Genomic DNA, 20,489 nt, shown 5'->3' on the forward strand with positions numbered 1-20,489 from the left:
TTAGCATGCCCAGTGTGGTTTATCTCACTCGTGTGAGTGAGTAATCAAAGGTGATAAGCTCATTTCACAAGAAAGGTAAACAGGATGTGAGTCTCAGAATTTAATTCATGACCTCGGTAGTGTGTGATGAGAACTGAGGAACTCATATTCCAGTCCTGAAATAAACCAGCACAAAATGCAGCTCACAATCCCAGTGTACCAGCATGTAGAAATGTCATCCATCTAATTTCTAGAGCTCAGCTAGGGGCAATAACAAGAAAGCTAACTGAGTTTCTGTTCAAGGATCTATGTGAACTTCCTGTTTTTACAGTCCAGTAGCAACAACAATAGCAGTTTCCTGTAAGGTGAGAAGCACAGAGCCTGATGTCACATATTGCCTGTTATGTGAACAAATTTCTGTAATAGGTGCTCTAGATTAATTCTTAACACACAGACCATACATCTCTTAACAGGTGAAGAGCTCTTGAACTTTGTTATCAAAATCAGTAGTTTATGAAAATGTGTTCAATTTATAGTAGTAATTTGAGGCATTTGAATAACATTCATTTATTTTTTGTAAGGCAAGCAGTCACAGAGAAGTTAAATGCCTTAAGAGAAGGTACGTGGAATTCTGTGCGTACCTGTACATTGGGTACAGATGAAAACATTCTTTGCAAATCAAAAAAACCTTTCCCACAACAGACTGCTAACTTGCTGGAACTCCCTGGCATTTCTCCAGATTGCAGCATTCCAGAGCCTTGGGTATGGTTATGGGAATGTTGGTTCTCATCTGTGCAGTGGATTTCTCCTGGTACAGCTCTGAAAGTCATTCACCTCTGCATCCCTTCTCAATGCCTAAATGCTGGCATTGCCTAAACACTATTCCCCAGCTGACAGTAGAAACCCTGACGTGGAAAGTCACACTACTAGCAAACTGAAATACAAGCTCTGTGATAGCACATTTGTATATATTTTCAAGCATAGCTGATTGATGTTTTAATCATCTTAGAAATAAGTAGAATGCAGTGACATTTCTGTTGTTCACCTCCATGAATTTTTCGTGTCTCTTAGGATATGTTGATATTGGGCTAATTCCAAAAGGTGCGAGGGGAATCAAAGTCATGGAAGTTGCAGAATCAGGAAATTTCCTTGCTGTGCGAAGCAAAGACCCAGCAAAGTACTACCTGAATGGAGGCTTCATCATCCAGTGGAATGGCGAATACAAAGTGGCAGGCACAATATTTCAGTACGACAGAATAGGGGATCTAGAAAATTTGACTGCTCCAGGACCCACCAATGAATCAATATGGATTCAGGTAAGCAGAAGATCACAAGAAGAACCTGCTCATTTGGATGGCAGCAGAATGTGCTGGGGTTCTGAAACTGAGGCTGGGAAAATATATAATGTTGGTGTACAAACCACTATTAATGTGCTGTCTTGAAAAAAATAGTTGAGCTGTTTTGGAGAGAATTAAGCACCTTGCTTGAGGGTTGTTCATCCTGCCTAAAAATACATCCTGTATCATACTCATATTTTTTAAAGAGTGCCACTAGGACAGGGATCCTGTCACCTATAGTTGGTCAGTCCTCTGCCCAAACTTTCTTGTCTCTTGTACCAAATTTGACCATCACATGGCTGTGATGTGACCCGGATCCAGATGAAAAATAAGTTGTCACAAAAGGGGAGCTGATGTCAGGCTGTGAACAGTGAGAGCTAGGGAAAGCTGACCGCAGTGACAGCTTGCATGGAGCAAGAATAGCTTATGGTAAGTGAAACTGATCCATATAATGTCTGCAGAGGCTGTTTTCTTTTGTTTCTTTATAGATTCTAACTTAAACATAACCAGCTTCTGTCAGTCTTGAAAAAATAACTAGGAATTGGCCCTTTGGTCTTTGAAAGTATCTCTCATGGCTTGTTTGCCTGTATATCCACCATGCAATTAAAAGAAGTATTAGGGGTGTGATGGGAGACCACTTTCACACTTTGAATGTCTCATGAGAAGACAAAACTAACGAGTGCTCAGTCTTCACTTTTAGTACAATTGCGAAGAAAAGTTAATTGCTGAAGTCTTTTATCCCTTGATGATGTTTACTTTCTTCCTCTGAGGTAAATTTCTTGAGTGCCTCTTCTCGGTTGGAATTTTTCTTCTTAATTCAGAAACACTGAAAAATAATATCAAAGCAGTATCTGAATAGCATCTGTAATTTTCTGACTTAATGGTTGTTTTGTAACAGCTATTTCAGAAGGTAGGAAAATTATAATTTGTAATGGGGATAGGCAATAACTCTTAGTCAGCAGCACAGGGATGCTTTGGCTGGACTTTGGATTATCTTTTATAGTCAATAGGATACCAATTATGGTGACCCATTTATTCCCCCCTGCGTTTGCAGAAGTGCATGGTAAACAACTGTGTCTTTGAAAGATTCATGTATGCCACTGTCAACATAGAAGTGGAAATTCTGCAAGTCTGCTACTCTGAACTGGTACCAGACTCCAAAATGGGCAGGTTTAATTCTTCCAGTTTCACACTTTTTGAAAGCTTTTGGCCAGTAGATTATTAATCAAACAAGTAATAAACCCCACTCTTTCCAGCTACTTTTTCAAGAAACTAACCCTGGAATTGAGTATGAATACACTGTACGTAAAGAAGAAAGCAATGAGAATGAGATTGGAGAGCCAGAGTATTTCTGGCAGTATGGAGAGTGGACAGCCTGCAGTGTTACCTGTGGAAGAGGTAATTCTTCACTTCCTTTTTCTCTTACTGTTTGTCTTCATTACAGACATAGTCCTCAAAGAGGTAATGTTCTTTAATCTGCATTTGGTGGGAAATTGGATCACATGGTTTCAAAAATAATGTGAGAAATAACTTGTTTACTTTGAGGGTGACAGGGCACTGGAACAGGTTTCCCAGAGAGGTTGTGGAGTCTCCTTCTCTGCAGACATTCAAAATCTGCCTGGTTATGATCCTGTGCAGCTTGCACCAGATGACCCTGCTTTAGCAGGGGGGTTGGACTAGATGATCTCCAGAGGTCCCTTCCAACTCCAGCCATTCTGTGATTCTGTGAATAATGTATTTTGACTTCAAAATAAAATGGTTTAAAATTGTTTAAGTCAAATAGGTTTCTAAAACACCTGCCCTCAAATTCTCAGCTTCTGTGAACCAAAATAAGAAGGTATGGTGTTCTTTCCTTCATAATTTGTTGTCAATACTGTTCATCATAGCCTTACTTTCCAGCAATACAAATTTATGACCTACTATTGGTTCCCTATTAAGTCTTTTCAATATATTAACTACAAAAAATATCCTTAATTTCTGTCTTGCCTTGACAAGTAACAACTCTTTTTGTGCATTGCTCAATAATTATTTTATTTAAATTAGTCTTGAGAACTTCCATGTCTTTACCAGTTTGGCAATGGCTTGGCTACCACTGCAGTTATATTGTAGTTCTGTGCCACACATTAAAACAGACAAGCAGAATGATGACGATGAAGTAGGCTTTAACAACAGGTCTAGAAGCTTGCTTCTGGTAACTCACACAAAATGCCAGCTGGAGAACTTCCTCTGAAGTAGTGAACATCAATGAGATAAAGTTAATATTTGTCGTAAACCAACAATAAGAATAAAGAGTCTGAAGGTTTCTTTACAATAGTAATTTTTTTTTTTATCCATCTATTGTGGGAATAATTTTGAAACTGTGAGGAAAAGGTTGTATATGAAGGCAATTCTGAACTTGGGGGAAAGGAACTGTAGCCTTCTGTCTGAATTAGCTCTTGAGTTTCACAGGACAGTAAAAGAATTCTGGAGATATGACCATAACCTTATTCTTTGACCATCCATATGAAAACTGTACGGAAGAGTAGAAGATCACTGTTACAACCAGACCAGTAATACGAGAAAGGCCTTTTCTAATGCTAGAGTTTTGTTAGTGGGTTTTGATAATTACTGCATTTTTAACTGCTTTGCAGAAGGAAAGAAAAAGGAAAAACAAGTGTTGTAACAAATCCACTTGTGATTCTAGAAGTAATGGTGATTGTGGGAGTAACAGCTTTTAAACCTCTCCTGTCAAGGAAGACACTAAAATAATACATCTTCAGTGGTTTGGACAAAGGGCATTGTATGACCTAAAGTTTAGAAGATTAAAAGAACTTTTAGAAGTGTCGTGTAAAATATCCCATCCCAATATCATTCACATCTTATTTGAAAAATATCTTTATATACATAAAATCAACATATTATAGAGAGTGTGTTCATTCATATATATATATGCTTCAGTAGATAGATGATGTGATTTCTTTTTCTGGATTTTTTTTGAGAAGAGTCTCTCAGCACAAAACACTGTGTGCCTTCTGGTTAGCAGAAGAACACCCACCATTTTCTTTCAATAGGTGCACAAAACAAGTGTTTTGCTTAATTGTGCGCTGTAGGTTTTAGTTCTGATACCTACCTAGTTGTGAGTTGTGTTTAATGTAAAAATTGTTATCATAAAATAAAGGGAGAGAAGCGGAATGTGTTGGTACACTGTTTATTATGCTGTTTTGAGGTTCTTTTTACATCAGCTGCAGTATTCCCAGAACTGTTTCTCACTAGGTAAATTGTAGCCCTGTGTACTCTCTTCTGGCTAGCAAACTGTGTGACGTGGCTTTGATTTCTAACTGCCACAGGGGTTACTTAAACAGAGAACTGTGGTATGTGAGGTTTTTTCACGTTTTATTTACTGATTGACTTCCTCTGTTTGCTGCATTTGTGCTCCTAATAAATGTTTTTTTAGCTTATTGCCTTTGTATAAATAGAAATCATGTGTTTCAGACAAGATGGACTTGGTGACATCAGTTTGAAGGGGAACCAGGAGGTGCATCCCAGTTCATGAAGGGCACAGAAACCTCACCAGTTCTCTGCTGAATTTCTGTTCTTCATGGACAGAAGACAAGAAATTAATAAACCCGTAGCCCTCTTTCCTCTGAGATACATATGTTTAGAAAAGTAACTGGACAGGTCTAAAGAAGGATGTAAATGTGATACAGTCAGGGTATTGTCTCTTACGCCTTGCCCATTAAAAAAGAGAAATCCTGACACAGAGCTTCAGTGCATCACTTGGAGCAGGGGAACCCAATACTACAGTACGCCTGCAGTTCTCTGCAGGTACACATTCAGTTTGGTTGTGCTCTGGGCCATTGGGACGTGGACCAGCATTGCTGTTCAAAGCACCATAAAGGCTGGAAAATACCTGCAAGATCATGGAGTCCAAGCTTTGCCAAACACCACCTTGTCAACTAAACCATGACACCAAGTGCCACATCCAGTTGTTTCCTGAACACTCCCAGGGATGGTGGCTCCACCACTTCCTGGGCACCCTGTTCCAATGCTTCACAACCCTTTCAGTGAAGTAATTCTCCATGATGTCCAAGTGGCTTCCACAGAACTTCCTTCTGGCTGTGAAGGATGCAATTGATTTTATGTGAATGTTCACTCTGTTTGGATTCAGAACTTATTGCTGTTGGCAGTAACATGCTCATTGTACCAAATCACTGGCATTTGAAGTGTTCTGAAAAGTTTATAAAAGTCTACTGAAGTAGACTGAAGGTCATATTCTGCTATGAGTGTGCTGCACAACAAATCTTATTGAAGACAAGCCTAGAGATCAGTAAGAAAAGCTGTATTTATTTAGCCTAAGGTTAGTAGTAAATAGCTTTCAAGTATTATTGCAATTATCATTTGGTAAACAATAAACCAATAACTTTAGGATAAAAAGGAGGACCAAGAAAGGTGAACTGTTCAACTAACTTTGACAGCTGCAGCCAGTGCAAGAAACTGATCCTCACCTAGACTTCTGTTCCCTTGGCAAACCTGGACCTGCCAAAGATCCAGCATAGGTCCTTTCATCACCACTGGTCAAAAACACAACAGTAAATCCAAGGGCACTTCGGCCTTTTGTAGCCACACAGATCAGGACAATGCAAACAAGTGCTTTCTTGAGCCAAGAAAGAAAAGCTGCATTAAGGAATGACAAACTGGGCTACAGGCAGGGCAATGGGCTGATGCAGGAAAGTTTCATCAGTTGTAAGAGAAAAAATATTGTTTTAGCTGTGTGGTACAGCTTGTTATCTGTGGGAAGTGTACCTGGAAAACGTTCCAGTGATGAATAAAATCTTTGTAGACTGAAGCTGTCTCTTCGCAGAATGAACCCAGGGCAGCTCCCTTGACATACTTTCCCCAAGATTCTTGGCCTCAAGGTAGCACCATGCCGTGCCCTGACACATACCCGTCTCCAGCTCCACTGCAGTGGAGAAACAGAAGATCCAAATTTTCTCATGGCTTCCTTAATTTCCTTCAAGTGCTCCCATCTATGGTGGTGTCAAAGATGGCTCTGGCATTTAACAGGGACAAAATACTCTGAAAAATCCATGTTTTCTCTGGCAAACATACCTAATACTGCATGCAGGGAAAAGGAGAACACATTGCAATACCTGATATTTATTTGCAGTGTCGAAAATAGGTAGGTAATTACATTGCAATCCAGTTCATGGCAAACAAGCACCAGAGGGGATAATTTGTAGTAAAAAACCACAAGCCTTTCTCTGCCCTCAGTGCACGACAGGTTGAATCTCTTCCTGCCATATGCTCTATGCAGAAAAGAATTGCTTGCAGCGCAGAGTGTGTGCACACCAGTGTCCTGCACACTGCTGCACCCTCTGGACAAGAGCTGTCCCTCCAGAGCCTTCTCTCAAGACAGCAAATAGAGCCTGTAAGCTTTTTAAAATCCATATTAATTTAAATGTGTCACTGAGGTTTTTTTCTAGACCAACTACCTATTATTCCTTCTTTAAATAATCACAGAATGGGTAATGTTGGAATTACAAGTATAAATCCTTCCTACTTGTCTAAAGGCTTTAATCTTGTTTCTCAGAACCAACTTTGAGTGGCATTAAATTTAAGAAAAAGCGTAGCACAGCACAGCGGCAACTAAGGGAGAATATTAGCCAATGTAAAAAATTTGTTTCTCCATAGACAGCATCAGTAATTGGCAGTTTTTCAAAGCTCTGCACAAGGATTTAACTCTAAAATTTGTTTGGGGGTTAACTGTTATGTGCCCTCTAAATCCTTCATAACTTTTATAAAGGCCTTGCAAAGTTATCTCCAATTGTTCCTAGAAATGCAGTGTTGGTTCTAGAAAACAAAGGTCACGCAGTTTCCATTCACTCTTGTGGGTCTGAGTTTTATAATGCTGAGAATGTAAAGATTGGCACTTGTATTCTACCCATAACTTGTGCGTGCACAGAATATAATATAAAATAATGTAAATATAATATAAAATAATATAAATATAAATATAAATATAAATACAAAGTGAACTCCTTTCAGAGTATCTAAGTTCAGAACTCAGACAACTACTTGTTCAAATGAGCTCTAAAATCAAGTGTGTATCTTTCTCATACACCTTTTATACACTTGCTTATGGTCCTTAATTTCTGTTGTTTTCAGCCCAAACTGAGGGCTCTGCAGCCAAAAGATTTCTAATCTCTCTTTCAAAAGCCTTCCACACCCAGATGACTTTGAGCTGTCACTTTTCTTCGCAAACCAAGTGAGAAATCAGGATCTGCGTGGGTCAGCCTCGCGTCTAAAGAGCTCTGCATTAGCGGTGAAGTGTCACAGAGAAGTAGAAGGAATCTCTGAGCAGATTTAGTGAAATGAAGATTATTCTTTGATCTGGCAATTATCTTTCTTGGTTTCTCCTGTCTTTCCCAGAAATACTTGTAGGGTTTTTTTTCACAGATGGTACACATCAGTTGAACTAATTAGCATTGAGGTCAGAGAGAATAAAAATGGTGGAGGAAAACAGCTACCTCTCAAAGTCCTTTAGAAATAATGTTTAGGTTTCAAATATTTCTAAGGTTTCAGTGTATTTAGAATTATTAATCTTAATAGGACTTAAATAGGAAATGACCCACTTAAGTTACATATAACTGTGTAAATACTTGCTAGGGCAGGGTCAGCATGGGGTGACAAGTTTTCTGCTTTAGCAGTGTTTTCTAGTTCAGCTTGCTCAGGCTGATAAAACCAACTGTTTCATTATGTCATAACATATAAACCTACATTTATTTGTGTGTGTTGGTATATGCATATAGGATTCCTTCCAACTTTGGAGCTGAACTGCTAGAGATTTGAAGCTACAGTGGGAGTTCACATAACTTTCATAATAAAAGTTGTTTGTTAGAATAAATTAATTCATTGATGTCAGCTGATCGTTTTATGAGAATGTACAGCTTCAAAGCAAAACTTCTGCCAATGTTTATAGTGGTTTTAAAGTGAATTGTGGCAGCTGAAATGACACTAAAAATTTATCAAAGCAAAAGATTCCTTGTTTTTTGTATTTGGAACAGCAACATATCATGATTTTGAAAGAGACAGAAACATTTCTGTGAACTGCTTTGTTTACAGCTAGCAGAAAGGTTGCTAAATATTCCAGTTACATTTATACCAGAGCATAAAAGAGAGCACTGCTCCCTGGGAGCTGAGGCAAAAAGCTTTCTCCTGTTTGAAGTCACCTACGAATAAGACATCACCATGTCCAGACTTACCGCAGTCTTGCGGCTGCTTCCACACCATGTACCCTGGAGCTTGAATGCCTCAGTCCCTTAATCTTTCCATACAGGTGACACTAATTGCTGTTCTAGAAGATCAGCCTTCATGTCTGACTGGAGCAGTCAGTCATCAAATCTTGTGCTGTAGTCAGTAATTGTTTCGTATGTCTCAGTCAGAAGTCTGAAAGTAATCAAAAAGCAAAAGCATTTCCTCACATACCTGATGTTCTAAGGGGGTAAAGAAAGGGATATAGATTTCCGTTGGTTTCTGTGAAATGACCCAAATATGCGTGGAAAACTCCCTTCTGCGTTGTTGAGGCAGTGCAGGGTTAATGATTGGATTTGCTGATCTTACAGGTCTTTTCCAACCTTAACATTTCTATGATTCTCTGAGTCTATATGTCTCAGAGGAATATATTCCTATTTCCCAATTATTTTCTATGTATTTCTGTTCTTATCTTCCACATAGTTTCCCACACTAGTTATTAGGAGGCCTGAGGAAAGGAAAAGCTTGTTTCCTAAACATACTGCAAAATAGCCTAATACTTATCCTTGATACCATGATAACAGTGCTGTTAGACTCTGTGCATCCTAGAAGGATAAAAGTTCTAGAGAGATGCAGTAATCTACCGTGTGTGTATTAATTGTTGCAAATTAATAGCACAGTTAATTTAATGAGAGTGAATTTTTTTTCAGTCTTTCTAGTCCTTAAGATTTGTTTGAACTATTTTAATGCCTCTGTATCAGTCTCACTACAACCCTTATAACTGTAACATTGCAATACCTTTTTTTTCATTGGGTTGCAGCAAGAGATCTCCCTCAAATTTTTGCAGAACTATATGGGAAGCAGGCCCCTTGAAACTGACTTTCTTTAGATTCACACTAGGGTAATGTAGTATTTTGGTTCATGTTTCTTTCTGTTAAATGAGGGGGGTTTTGTATAAATGGAAATGTTGGGAAATAACCCACATTGTTTGTATGGATTGTTTCTGTGTGTGTCTTCATCACGGTGCTTTGCCTCCTGTGCTAAGTGTTGTGTATTACTTACTTAGAAAATAGAAGACTTTTTTCATCATCTATTTCAGTCAAAATGTGTACCAAAAATTCTTAAATTTGAGTTCACATTAAGAGTCACAGGGTTATTCTATGACTCTGGTTTGTGTTCTTAAACAGCCTTCTGAAAGAAAAAAGAAAAGGTCAGCAAAACCAGGATTGCTATGAATAGCCTGATGCTGCTGTGTTTCCTCTTGTCTGTGAGTGACTCAAGAACCTTTCATAGCTATTTAAACCTACTTCAGGGCCTGCAAGAGCCCTTTATGAGGCTTACAATTCCATTAAGAAAAGTGCTTTCTAGTATGTCGCTTGAACTCTGATCTGATCCAAAAAAGCTCTGCTTAACCTTTTCAGCTTGACTGAAGGATGCTCATTCCTGAGGATTTCTGCAGTTCATCCCCAGCCTACAGGGATTACTCTTCCTTTTTTTTTGTGTGTCTTTCTCTGGAAGGAGTGCAGCGGCAGATCGCCCATTGCGTGTGGAAGGGAAGTGGAGCGATCAAAAACTCCTTCTGTGACCCAGCAACGCAGCCGAACGGGCGGCAGAAGAAGTGCTATGAGCAGGACTGCCCACCCAGGTAATGGGTTCTGGAGGGGCTCTGGGGGTGTTCACTAGCAGCCTTACTCAAAGGAAGGTGTTTCTGATGTCACATTGGTGTGGCATCCACAGCCTACCATGGTGAGGGCTGCCACGCGCTACAGAGCAAGGTGCGAGAAACCCCCTCTAAACAAATTAGAAGTGAGCCACCCTCAGAGGTTTCTAAGGCAAGTTACTGAGCAGTCTGTGCTGGAAGTGGCAGAGATTGTTTTCTCATGTATGTAGATACTGTTTTGAACAAAAGGGTTCAGGTATGCCTAAAGACCATATAGGTTCTTACTTAAAAATTGTATTCTTGGCTTAGCTCAAGTGATAATGCATCACTGTGTGTTCCAAAAACAAACTAGCAGAGCCTTTTGATGTTGTTTCTCAGTATTTTTTTATATGCCTTTGTCCTTTTTGTGAGAGGTGATGAGTGAAAATGCCTGCTTCTAAAACTAATTTTTATACTTTCTTTATAACGCAGTATTCGGCTTTTTTTTATTATGTTCCTTCTTATTTTTGAGTGAAGTGCAGCTTTCTTCATTCTGTGATCACATGGGAATAATTTTTTCCTTTCTCATAACATTCTCTTAATTTATATTCATCTCTGTTTTTTCTGTGCTACCATTTCAGGGAGTAGGGTAAGGAAGACTAATCACAATAAACATTCCAAGTTCCTGCAGAACTGCGGGCTTGTACAACAGGCACAGATTTGCTGGAAGAGATCAATACTGGTTTTTGTTTCATGCTTTAGGTACTAGAACATCTTGGTTTTGTCTTCTATTGTCTTTGAAAGTTGTTTGTTGTGCTGTTCACAAAGGTTCACCAGTCTTTCCCTAGTAATTCTAGTTCCATCAGGATCAAATCAAAGCAATGAGTCTGTGGAGTTCATTGTGTTGCATTTGCCAGCAGTGAATTTAGTGAAACTTTGATGTGAAAAGTTCTGCATGGTTGTTGGTTTTATTAGTTGTTTCCAAGTATCTTCACAACAGTAGATGATGGCTCCTTTGGGAGTTACATCTTTGTGCTTGCATCATAGACTACCGCAGTTTCATAATTCTTTGTAGATTGTCAGGAAATCAATTGACAGTAGACCCAACTTTTTAATTACTTGACTTGTTAAGAGCTGAGGCTACCCATACACATTGAGGTGTTTTTTATGGCACATATAAACTGTACTATCAATTCAAAAATTCCAAATTAACTCAATTTATGCCATTTGTTCTAAGTGACAACATTATTTAGACCTGCTCTGTAAGCGAGGGAGGGCAATATTCCCCTTGTTGAGCAGATTGCAGAATGTCATACATGAACGAAACTCTTCTGCAGACCAGGCAGAAAAGCTCTCTTGTGCTGACAGCCTGAGTGATGCTTCTTGAGCTCATTCTGTGCTGCAGGGGCAATCACAAGTCATGCTTCTGAGGACACCAAAGTCATGACAAAGTGCGGTGCAGGAAAACCATATGTATTTAATTCTAGAGTCATGTCGTGTATTTTTCTCTTAGTAACATAAAAGCGACTGTAATAGCTTGACCAAAGGTCTCAGTCCCTGTTCTGGCTCTCAGCAGGGTCTACATGCCTAAGGAGGAATAAGGGCAAGGCAAACATAAATCAGATTTCTTTCTGATGCTCTTCCAGCTTCCAGCTGGTTTTAATTCAAGGCATTTCCATTTTATGGCTTGTCTAATCAGTAACCTCCAATGAACCTCACTCATGCAGCCTTCCTCTGCAACCTTGTAAAACTTCCATTACTACAAACTCTGCAGGAAGTTCCACAGCTCTAGTGCCTCAGTGAAGCGCCACCACATTTTAACTATTTTGAACCTGGATCTCACTAACTTCTGTTGGTGGCCCTGAGTTCTTGTGTTGGAAGAGATGGCAGCAAAGAGTGAATTGTTAGTCACTCTTCCCAAGCCCATCCTTTTGTAAATCTGCTCTCTGTTCCAGGCTGTAGTCCCAGCATGGGATTGAGTTGATGTTCGCTTTCCGTGGCATGTGTGGCACGTCTAATCCAGACAGGTGGTTAATAATCTTCATCTGGAACCCAAGACACCTTAGTGTAGTTTGCTAGTTCTAAAGAAAGTCTGAAAACTGGAGGCGGACATGACTGAACCATATAGCATTTTATGGGATAACTGAGAGTCCACGTGAAGCTGCTGAGGACAAAGTGTTCCGTAGAGAGATGGCTAAATTCTGTGCTAGAGGTGAGGACAGTGCTGTTAAACACAACACTGCAGCAGACCTTTGTTTAGTGCTGCAGCCACAGAACTCAAATCATTGGATGACCTTGCACTTCTCAGCAGTGAACCAGGTGCTTTATAGTAACATTCTATCAAAAAAAAAAGATGGTTGTTCCCTACTAAATCCCAGTGATGAAAAACGTGCTACCATTAAACATGCTACTGCACCACTAAATAAGAAATAGATAATTTATCAAACAGAAGCTACAGACAAAGAATAAAATGTTTGTGGCTCTCACAAACCAGGTCTTATCTCATTAATCCATTTCAGGAAGTCAGTTGTAAACGGTTTAAATTACAGTCTAAGCCTTAACATTCTTGTTTGTTAGCTGATTGCTTTGTATTTGTTTTATGCTTAGTATTACACTTACTATTATACTTTCTCCTAAAACAATTCAGAGGAAAATGAAAAAAATATTAAAAATATCACAATACACGTGTGCCATGTTTTGATTCAGAACAAAATAAAAGTGGCTGGACAGCTGAGAGTTAAAATGTCCTGCAACCACTCATGTACAACTTGAGTGATATTGCTTAGCTGCAGTGCATTGAGACTGTAGCATAAATGCATGCTTTTTTCCACATTATTCTGTGGAGTATGGTTTCTAGTTACATATTTCTTTGGTAGGCAGGTATTTAGTCCCATAGGTGTCAATGTTAAAATCAATAGATACCACCTGAAAAAGAGTGAGATTTTAACTACTCACAGCATTGTGAATAAAGTTTTGCTTTCCCCTGCAAAGAAAATTGTCCAGAGCCTTTTTAACTTGACTACCCACTTGAACAGTAACCATAAGCAGATTATTTTACAACTACTTGTAATCTCCTGCTTTTTATCTGCTGTTATTGTGTTGTCCTGCTTCCAGACTTCCAACAGCATAATAAGAATAGGAAATCTGGTTTCTATTATAATGCACAGAGTGAGAATCAGTGCCCTGTTGATATTTGCTTTGCCTGATTCTATACAAATACGTAATGAAAGCCAACCGTCTCTCTGTAGGTGTGACATGGCATGGTGGGAGGGAAGGAACATTAAACCCCATAGGCATGACTAGCAAATTACAGTTCCAAAATCCCATGCTGCTGCTTTTTCAACAGTATTCACACATCATTCACCACACATCATCTCTGTATAGATGATGTCATGGACACTCTGTTGGGCTCTGCCTAATTTGTTACAAGCTTTAGAAACAGTGCGGGAGCAAAAAGATAAGTCTCATTTAAGGTAGCTGAATGCCAGCTGAACGAATGAGATTTTCTTCCTGTCTCTGTCCCAGACTTCTTGCAGAAGAGCTGAGTACTCACACCTTAAGCTGAAAACTACCTGAGGTTATGTTTTCACCAGACAGGCTGCTCTCTGTTTTGACAGCCTGAGGAAAATTAGTGCTCATGCAAATTAATTACCCAAATCATGCATTTTGCTTCTTTGTTTGTTTGTTTGTTTGCTACCACAATCTTTCAGTGGCATGCCTGCCTGCCTGTGGAGATAAGACAGCCATTTCACTTTGAAGGGATCAGATGATGCAGTATTACTTAAGAACCACTCAGTTGCTGTAGCAGTAAATGCCAGAAGTAGAATCAGAAACCGGAGGTAGAAATAAGTATTGGATGGCGACTCACCATCAGGCTTTAGTTTCCACCAGCTTGTCCCAGTCTCTCATCACAGTCTTTAGCTTGTCTGGGAGGTCCAACAGCTTGGTCATTTCAGCTTAGAAGTTGCATATTTAGAGCTCAGATTACTGTGTCAATTCTGGATGTGTTCTCAGCAGTCACCTCCAGTTTTGGTCATGCCTCTGCAGTGTGAGGAGACAGCAAAAGCTCCAAGATAAGCAGAGTTTGGCAAGGCAGTCACTCGGGTGCGGCTCTCTTCTCTGTGGTCCAGAACCTGCTCTGAGGCATCCTGTACCTGAACAGAGAAGTGGATGTTGGCTGTTTTGCCATCCTTGCTTTGCCTTTGTTACCCTTTGGCCGAGATGCCACAGTTCAGGTCCTCAGCAGAAAACATGGAGAGACAAGAGCACAGGTGACTCCATGTCAGGCTTCCGACTCTTTGATGTTTAGGGCATATGCATGTACCCTGGGATGAAAATAGGAAAACACAACATCAAAAATTCCAGTTACTGATAAGAATAAACTTCCAGTTAGAGCAAGTTTTTTTGAAGTTACCTGCACTGAGTGAGGAAGAAGTCTACAGACTGGCTGACTGTAATTTTATTTTGATCATAAAGATGGAATAGGATAAAATCTTAGTTCTGGGATTTTCTAACTGTGGAGCACCTGAGTTTTTGACTACTTCAACAGCTTTTAAAAAGTGTTTTGTGTGCAATAGTTAATCACACACCATTACTGCTGCTCAAGGTAGGTTCTGTAGTAAGGTCTGATAATTTATTACTTGGAGTTTGGTATTTCAACCTGCCAATTGCTAAACCCTCAGTCAGAGCCATTTGAAAATACCGAAGGGGAAGAGGTGTCAATTTAGCATATCTGTACCTTGAAATATGTAATCTGGTCCCATTAAAATTCCATTTGTGCCGAAATGTCAGCAGTTTACAAGATTATAGAAGAGATAAAATTGTAAAGAAGATGCAAGAGATGACAACAATCGTAAAATGGCTTGATTCAGGTTGTGATAATTTTTTTTTTATTATTTTTTTTAAATTCCTCTGTTCTGCTGAGGTGTACTTACTTGTTAGTTTTCCTCTGTTGTTTGCAGAAGCCTGGAAGAACAAGAAACAATCTGAAGGAAGGCCAGGAGGAGAAGAAAAATATTTTGGATGCTTTTTTTTGTTTAATTGGTTCAGAGACCTTGCCATTGGGTTGTGATGGCATGGACTGCATTCTAGAGCAAAGCAGTCAGTGCCACAAAGGGCTTCTGGGGTAACTTAAAATGAAATAGTGTTTGTATAGATAACTAAACAAAAGAAGATAGGATTAGGTACCACAAAGAAGATCAGATGGTTGCATAAATAAACTGTATCATAGCTTGATTGCTCTGAGTCTTGGTTGTTTGGTGGGTTATTTTTTAATTGTTAGGAATAGGTACCAATGCCCTCCATATCAGCAGCAGCTCATTTGCAATGGAAGTAAAAATGAATTAAGGAACATGGAAACTACAGTGAGAATGGGAGAGGGATTGTCAAAAAAGACAAAGAAAGGAGTAAGAATTTATAAATCTGGATGTTGAACTTTGAGGTATTGATCAGATTAGGATTATTTTGTCTCTAAATTCATGGACATTAAAAGGAAAAAAAACCAATAGAATGGCTTTGGTTGTAAGCCAAAATAAATTTTTTCTGCCTTTTTTTCTAGAAAGGTGTTTTCTAAATATATTCCTGCTTTATTTTCATTATAAGGCTTTGTTGTGACCTCCTTGAAAACTCATGAACAAGTAAAGTCTAGGAGCTTTTGTGGCTTAGAGTTTAGAGCTGGGCCAGGTTTTGTATGCAGCAGCTTGAAGTTGTATTCTTACTTAGGGCACTCTTAACTGAAGGAAAAAGGCTTTTCTTTGATTCTTTCCCCCTTTTTTTCAACTATAAAGATAAATTTTTAGGCAAGTGTCACAGTTGATGCCAATACTTCTCAAACTGTAGAAAACCAGAAATTTTTGCTTCCCTTTCTTATAATGGAGGGCAGATATGCAGGTGCACAATCTGCTCATGGTCATCACGAGAAAAAGTAGTTGGATGATGATGGGGAAAGGCTAAGGTGAACCAAATGTAAAGAGAACAGCTCTTGTTGGTAAGGTGTTTTGCACTGGAAAATACTGCTCTGGAGGAAACAGTTATCCTTAATTTGGTGGAACATTGCATTTCACACTGTGGAAGAATGACTTTAATCATGGAAGAGACACATAAGGGGCTCATTTCTACTTTGTGAAGGAATGAAGAACAGAAAAGTCCAGCCTAGTGCAGATCTGGACACCATGCCCAGAGGGACAGCACTGCAGCACACTGTTCCCACACTGCTCACACAGAGCATAGCTCTGGGTAATCTGGGTTTGGGGTTCTGTGCCTCACTGCTTCCCCTAATGGGAACTGGCCTTGTGGAGGTAACCCTCATGGAGAGCCAGTTTGAGCACTTGTGCAGTACTGGCTGCATAGACATGGGCAAAGGGATGTTTTCCACCTCCATGCTGTCATTACAGACTCCCCACTGATTCTCATTTGTTAACTCTTCTGCACTGAGGTAGCCGTAAACAGAAGAACAGTGAGATAGAGTAAATAGATTACTTGCTTAAGTAGATTTGCTAGAAGTTCCTCAGATTTGGATTTGAAGGACTACCTACTCAGTGGATTCTTACACTTAATTGAAACATAAAGCTCAGTGTCTACTTCTGTCTGGAAACCCTGCCTACTTCTGTCTTCTCTCTTTCACTGACTGGCTGGTACTAGAGCACAGGATGGATGGGAGAGCTTGAGTGATCTGAACTTAATGTGAAGAACATATATCTGGGCCCAGATTTTAAATTACTGGCTCTTTTTCTTGCAGTCTCTGACCTTTTCCTTAATATGCTTATGGTGGGTTGTTTTCTGATGTTTCTCACCCTGCTGGTTTTCAGGTGGTGGGCAGGGGAATGGCAGAAATGTTCAACCACATGTGGCCCAACAGGCCAGAAGAAGAGAGCTGTACTTTGCATCCAGACAGTGGGATCTGATGAGCAGGCACTGGATGTCATGGAATGCCAGCACCTGCTTAAACCAAAGACCCATCTGTCATGCAACAGAGATATTTTGTGCCCATCTGACTGGACAGTGAGCAACTGGACTGAGGTAAATTCATGTCAGCTGAAACACTGAACTTTTTGTGAAAATAACCTATTATAGCCAGTAGAGAGGACAAATGACCTGGTGTTTTGCCTTCTTAATTTTTTTTAAATGTTTTTTGTTTGTTTGATGTGTTCACGCATCCTTTGTGCAGAAGAAAAAAGAGCAGGCCTGCTTTCAAAAGACTTCAGCAAGTATTGCATGTTAACTTGCTGAGCTTTTGGGACTGCAGAATGTAGTGTGCTTAGTGCTAAAGAGTCTGTGTGAGAGCCAGGCTGCTGTGGGCCAGACTGGGGGGAGGTTCTATGTCACATCTGTCAGTCAACAAAGAAGTGTTTTTACACTCTTTTTATTCTTATTTCTTGCATTCGGGACTCTGGCTTTTTCCCCATAGCTTTGAGACCATATGGGAATTGTTCAAATCTGCACCAGGAGAGGTTCAGGCTGGACACTGGGAAGCATTTCTCTACTGGGAGGGTGGTCAAGCACTCGAACAGGCTTCCTGGAGAGGTGTTTGATGCCCTCAGCCTGTCAGTGTGTGAGAGGGCGTTTCTACAATGCCCTTAGAAGCATGCTTTTACTTTTTGTCAGCCGTGAAGTGCTCAGGCAGTTGGAGTAGGTGATCATTGACAGTCCTTCCAGCTGAAAATACTGTATTCCTATCTTTTTTGAAAACTCCTCTCTCATCTTTCTCCTAAGTCTTTTTTTTTTCACGTAGACTCACTGCCGTGAGAACAGAGTCACATAGTGAAATAATAAAATCTTGTGACTGTATTGGATTGGTTTATGCTGCTCACACACCATCATTACAGAATGTTGATTGTTTTTTTAATTGATTAACCCCCCTGTTTTAAACGCCTGTGAAAGAACAGAATGAGCTTACATGACTAGCAGTGCAATTATATAGGAATGGCACACTGCTGGTGCTCATGTGCCCTTGGATTATATTTACAACTTACTGACAAAAATACATTTTATACCTGGAGGAAGTGGAGGGAGAGAGCATAGGATGGGCTGTTTCACCTGCACAAATGACAGGATGGCCAGGAGCTGATGAACTTACCTACTGTGAGGCTACTCTGCTTGCTTCCCTGCTCCTGTTGCTGTGGAGCTGATGTTATTTTACAGCTGTGAACAACAGAGTGCCCCAGCAACACAAGGTCACTGGTGTTTCTACTGCCCCATGACCCAGACTAGCTCTAAAATGAGTTAGATATGCATGGAGCATTAAAGTCCTGGCAAAAGGAGTGTTCATCACTTCATGTTGAGCACCTGGTTAGGCTCCCTTGCATTCGAGGAAGAATTCCTCCAGTAGGTTGTTTGTAACATCTCCATTCCTACTCACCAGTCATCCAGCCTTAGTATCTCAAACCACAGAAGTGTGATTTTACAAAATCCTTAGTGGAGTGACAGCTGCTGAAGGCATGGCTGTGCCTGTGGACCTGAGGATGAAAAACATCACAGAAAAGCTGGGTCTCCTTCCAGCACCCTTTATACACAGCAGTGCTGTCATTTAAATAGAAGCCAGGTTGGCTGATTACTTTCGGTAATCTTTAGTTGAGGAAAGACATGCTAGTAGCTCTGGTAGTACTAAGACTGAATGAAAAATCGGTTTCATAAAGTCAGCAAGGGTCTGTGAGCTGCATGGATCATCACAGCAGGTTTGTGGCACTGTGAGCAGCACTGGCCGTCAATGCTCAGGGTTTGATTCCACGTTTTTAGTCTGTTTTTCATAAATCTGGTGGAAAAGGTACTGGCTAGATGACTTTGTGAGTCAATGAAGAAATAAAATCCTATCATACTACTTTGATATTTTGTCTTTATCATGTAGTCTTTTTTCACTACTATTTCCCTAAGGTGACGTTTACTTTGAAGAATTTGGAAAAAACTCCATGATAGCAGAACATCACTAGAATAAAGGGCTTGTTCTTCAGGAAAAGCTTTGTAATTGATTATTTGTCATGATGCTTCTTTATTATGAACAAGTGCCATCTGATACTTCTGTGCAGCAGAATGAAGAGGGGAGATACATTAATTCTATTTCATTTGCAGTGCACTGTCACCTGTGGAGGTGGAATAAGGACTCGTAATGTCACTTGTGCCAAAAATAATGATGAGCCATGTGATAGTTCCAAGAGACCAAACTCTAAAGCCCTGTGTGGTCTTCAGCAATGCCCTTCTGCTGGGAGATTTCTGATGCCCCCACAGGCACCCAGAAGAGGCAAGATCATAATCAGAAAAACAACTGCTGATCCTGAAAGGAGTCTTCCTCGCAGAATACCCAGACCAAACCCCAGGTTCCATACAACAGCAAGAATACCCAAGCATGAAGGTGTAACTTCCTGTTTGCCTACGTCCTCTGGTTTGGGTAATGTCTCAGGAAAAGAGGGAGCAGCCAACAGGACATTACAAAATAATTTTGCTGGATCAACTGATGTTTACAACTACCCAATTGTTTCTACTGAAAATAGCTCATATCTAAATACTACTTCATGGCCTTTTCGTAACAGCTTAAATACTGAAATTATAAGGCATGCTGAGAGCACCTCTAAAAGTGAGCCAGTTTCTACTGCAGAGAGTGAGATGCAAAGAAGTGAGGACACTCCTGTTTCCTCTTTTACTAGTAGTCCAGGAATAACTTCCAGCTATGATTACTTAACTGAAGAATCTGACAACACTGATGGGCCACTTGGAGTTAGCAAGAAACCAGTTGATCTCTTTTACAGCACAGAACTCAGTCCTGAAATTGGAACCAGAAGCACAACCTTGGACACTGCCTCTCCTGTCATTCAAAATGAGAGTGTGACTTCTCAGTCCCCACTAGCATCTCATCACCAAGACCCTTCTGTGCTCAATCCTGTTAGCAGAGCAGCACAAGGGCTGGCACTTCCAACAGCAGCAAACTATGTCAGTCTGCAAGTTGATATGCCTGCTCTAGAGGTAACTACCCCACAAGCAGTGGTTACAGAAATGCCCTCAGAGCTTGGTCATGCACCCAGAGACCAGACTGACAGCAGAGAAGAAATAAAGCTGCCTGACACCATAACTACCAGCACACAATCCACAGCTCCCAAGCATACTCTGAAGAACCAAAGTGCAGCAACTGAGGGTGTTTTAATGAATGTCACAGAAAACAACCATGTAATAACATCCAGCAGTTTGTCCAGTGATGCCTACTGGATAGTAGGCAACTGGAGTGAGGTAGGTTATTTTTTGGTCGTAAGAACTGGAGTGTGTGAACAGCTGTCTGAAACACTGCTCAAGAAGCGAAGCTTCTTAGTTTGTCACAATTA

General features: G+C 40.1%; 1 protein-coding gene across 2 annotated transcripts in view; it reads left to right on the forward strand.

The window, feature by feature from the left end:
* ADAMTS12 (ADAM metallopeptidase with thrombospondin type 1 motif 12) overlaps positions 1-20,489 on the forward strand; it is a 160,276-nt gene that overhangs the window by 120,058 nt on the left and 19,729 nt on the right. For both annotated transcript variants that reach the window (XM_032096207.1, XM_032096206.1), the window contains exons 15-19: positions 1,051-1,295; positions 2,573-2,714; positions 10,065-10,191; positions 16,992-17,202; positions 19,249-20,397. In XM_032096207.1, the coding sequence (XP_031952098.1) occupies positions 1,051-1,295; positions 2,573-2,714; positions 10,065-10,191; positions 16,992-17,202; positions 19,249-20,397 (1,874 nt within the window). The remainder of the gene's footprint in view (positions 1-1,050; positions 1,296-2,572; positions 2,715-10,064; positions 10,192-16,991; positions 17,203-19,248; positions 20,398-20,489) is intronic.

Source organism: Corvus moneduloides, chromosome Z (assembly GCF_009650955.1).
Source record: "Corvus moneduloides isolate bCorMon1 chromosome Z, bCorMon1.pri, whole genome shotgun sequence".
NCBI classification, from domain to species: domain Eukaryota; kingdom Metazoa; phylum Chordata; class Aves; order Passeriformes; family Corvidae; genus Corvus; species Corvus moneduloides.